Source organism: Antrostomus carolinensis, unplaced genomic scaffold (genome assembly GCF_000700745.2).
Source record: "Antrostomus carolinensis isolate BGI_N321 unplaced genomic scaffold, ASM70074v2 scaffold45350, whole genome shotgun sequence".
Classification (NCBI taxonomy): Eukaryota; Metazoa; Chordata; class Aves; order Caprimulgiformes; family Caprimulgidae; genus Antrostomus; species Antrostomus carolinensis.
The window spans coordinates 2,355-5,887 of record NW_010291539.1 but is presented as its reverse complement, the minus strand read 5'-3'; the positions used below and the strand labels follow the sequence as shown (position 1 = coordinate 5,887).

The window sequence follows — 3,533 nt, the reverse complement described above, 5'->3', positions numbered from 1 at the left end:
TGATCTTCAGTGCTGCCTTCACTGTCTCTTTCATAATCCTTCTGCACATTCAGCTTACCTACACCGTATTTCTCATCTAAACTGCTTTCCAGTTTGGCATCTATCTTGCTTCCAACATCCCCTCTCACATCGCTCAGTCCGTGACTAGCATCTTTTACTTCCCATATTGGCTTGAATGGTTTGAAGTCTGCATATTCTTCCCTCCTAAAAGGGTCTTCTTTCAATGCTCCTTTTTCACCATGATCACCATCTCTGTATTTGTCTTTGTTATAAAAGAGATCTTCCTCGTTTTTCTCAAACAAATCTTGAGGAGTTTCTGGAGACATTTTCAGCTGCTGTGCAGGCATTTTCTCCAGATTAGGTAATTCTTTAGGGCCCTCTAGCTGTGTTTCTTCTTTAGCTTGAGATAAAATGGCTGCTTCTGCTTTAGCAAATGGGGGTTCTGAGTGTTTAATCTCTGAAATATCTTTTTCATTTCCCTCTATAAGAAACGGATTTCTTGCATTTTCCGTAATTTCTTTATAAACCTCACTTGCATTTTCTTTGTCGATGCCTCTTGCAGGTAATCCTCCCGAGAGTGTATCAAAGGCTGTGTGCTCTTTAAAGGGATCAGCTGAGATAGGAGAGAAGGAGGGAAGAGAAGGAGCAGTATCAAGCGGGACTGCAGTAAAATCCTCTTGACCAAACGACTTAGTGCTACCTGGTTGCTCCTGCAAGTCCATAACTTTTTCTGTGACCATGGACAGAAAGGAAAGTTAGAGAATGCAAGTGCTCTTTAAGTCAATGCAAACTTTCATGACAGGTTCACATGATGTTAGTTATTAAGAGGTTCTTCCACATTCTATCATAAAGACTATAGCCATTAAAACAAAGTATCGGTTAAAGTATGCTATTCTATTTCACCTCCTCTAGCAGAGAAGTATGCAAGAGGCTGAAGAAGCAGCAACTTTATGCAGCACAAAGATCACAGTAAAGCTGAAGATGCCAGACAAGTACAGAGCATCCAAGTACATCAGGCAATATTAACAAAGAGAGAGAGGGAGGGTGGGGTGGCAAGGTGAGACAGAAAAAGGGTATGTGTGTACGCTTGTGCAGAAACATCCGCACAAACGTGCATGCCAGTAAGAAGTCCTTTTTTGGTTTGTTTGTTGTTTTTTTGTTAAACAGGAATTTGGTGGACAGTGTAGCTAAGAAAAACCACCAAATGAATACTACAGGTACAAGTTTTACTTATATAAAATACTGCAGAAAGTTACTATTGGCTAAATCTTTCTGATAAATCAGTAAAACTACTATGCTTTGATGTGTTAACCTGTTAATAGTATCAACTTCTCTCCTACATCAAGGGTCCAAGAATTCACAGATGGCTGCAGCTTGGTTATAAAACAGTTTACCATGTAAAGAAATGAATGCATATTAAAATCTTGAACAGACCAACTGAAAAGTCAAAGCTGAAAAATATGATAGAGGCTATTCTTGGACCCATGCTGATTTTTAGTAACGGCAGACTAATTGGAAAGAGTTAATGAGATCAGATCAGAAATGCAGGATGTATTCAGACAAAGGTGAGCAGAAAGAACTTGCCTGCAGAGGAGTGCATCAGAGGCGCAGATGTAGCAGGAAGAGCAAAAAGGGTCTCATCTGAAAAACAAACAAATAACCTCAGCAGAAATAAAGGCTAGGCTGAAGAAGGAAGAAAGCACTCAAGTAGTCAGTTCCCAGTAAATCAAACAGATCCAAAGCCAACATCTACACCCACAGAGAACCACAGAACTAGATACCAGCTGGGTAAATTGGGAGAGGCAATGCTCAGAACTTTCCATTTACAATGGGATTTTAGCTGAGGCATGGTCTCCACCCTCCAAGCCAGGGACCAATCTTAGGATAATGACACACCACAGTTGCTACACTTTATTTTCATTCTCCAAACTTCCACACTACCGAGAGCTACAGTGTCTCTAGTAACAGGAAAAACACCTGCCATTGACACTGATACACTGTCGTTCAGCAGCTCACTTTGTCAGAGGGTCTCCTCATGCCAACTAACTTGTGCAAGGAAAGCAGCCATAAGGAGACTCAACCAAAAACTGCGACAAGTTAAAATTACTAAGGTAATCTTTGAAACTCCCCACAGAGCACTGATTAGACATGCTGACATTGATCAAACAGACCATTCTATTCCAAATGACTGTACTATTTGCTTTAGGTTTGTCTTTACTATTTTTGTTGTGTTATAATGTAGACAAGCTTCCAAATGAAAGCATTATTTTTAAACCCACCTTTGACATGACCTAGAGAGCATATTTTGCTTTGTTGAATTTGTTTTAACCCTAGTATTTCCCAAGACAATCCTAGCTTTCCAATTTCCATTTAAAGAACTGAGAAAAGATAAGGAAGTCACCCTCCTTCATTAATGCACAATGGTGAGAAGCTGAACAATCCCAGTTTCATATTGCACATTATCTGAAGTAAAAGCATACGACATTTTACTAAGCTGTACGAAGCATTTAATGAAAAAACAGTCTAGAAACAGTAATACCAGCCATCATTAGGAACCAGGTAAATCAAAACCAGTTCTTCTCTGGATTTCTGTGACAGCAGCACTATTTTTCTGAGGTCCATCGTGGCCTGTCAGCATTAACATTAATGTAAAAATACTAATATTTACATAAATATATTTCATTCTGAAGAGTGCATAAAGTTTTCAAATTAAGACTGTTAAAGAATATTTGCAATTTACATCAATTATATTAGCAGAGTGCAAAATTATATTAAGGCACTTCAATTAGATTTTGAATTTCCAGTACAGACATCAACAATCTTTAGTTTTGCTATTAGCCTGGACAAAATCAAGTACTGAAAAGATAACTTTTTTTTTTTTTTTTTAATTAAAAGCAAAGACAAACAGAAGCAATTGATTTTAAAAGACGAAAGGCAAAAAATAAGAACTATGGTAGACCCACCAGCGCACACATAATAATCCAGTAGAGCAAGGCACTAGTAACTTTTGTTTTGGCATTGAACCGTGACTTTCTGCAAAAGCAACGCCACTTCAAGATACTTGTGACCTGTCTGGCTTACTCAAGTTAAGTTTTGGAATCCAACTTACTTTGGATTTTCCAAAAATCAAGTCTCCTCACAACCTACGTTTCCTGTCACGATATATAGTCAGTTGGTTTTGTTTCACAGAACATTGTTATCTTGATGATAACAAGATGATTGTGATGTTTATAATCCACAAAATACAGCAAAATATAAGAAAACAGAGTAAAAAAGTTTGAGGATAGGACTCAGCATTCAGAAGCTTCCTTAACTCTTGCCAGGACAAAGGGATTTCTGTTCAGTTTCTAGAAATTATATTTTCTTAAGGGCCACACAGAAAGAAACCTCATTTCCAAATTTAGAACATAATAAAACAGCATTACAGTTCAGTGGTGGCAAAAGCTTTTGAGGACAAAAACAGCACTGGAGGACAACTGATCAATATGTGACACTAAGTCACAGAACTGCATCGCTCATCCGTACACTGCCAA

At 38.2% G+C, this 3,533-nt stretch overlaps 1 protein-coding gene across 1 annotated transcript in view; it reads right to left on the bottom strand.

The window, feature by feature from the left end:
* LOC104531581 (reticulon-4) overlaps positions 1 to 1,663 on the bottom strand; it is a 3,476-nt gene extending 1,813 nt beyond the window's left edge. Inside the window, exons 1-2 of the mRNA XM_010176503.2 lie at positions 1,585 to 1,663; positions 1 to 730 (exon numbers count right to left, since the gene is read on the bottom strand). The exon at positions 1 to 730 is cut by the window's left edge and continues 1,813 nt beyond it. Coding sequence (XP_010174805.1) covers positions 1 to 730; positions 1,585 to 1,600 — 746 coding nt within the window. The 5' untranslated portion in view covers positions 1,601 to 1,663. The remainder of the gene's footprint in view (positions 731 to 1,584) is intronic.
* Between the last annotated feature and the right edge of the window lie 1,870 nt (positions 1,664 to 3,533).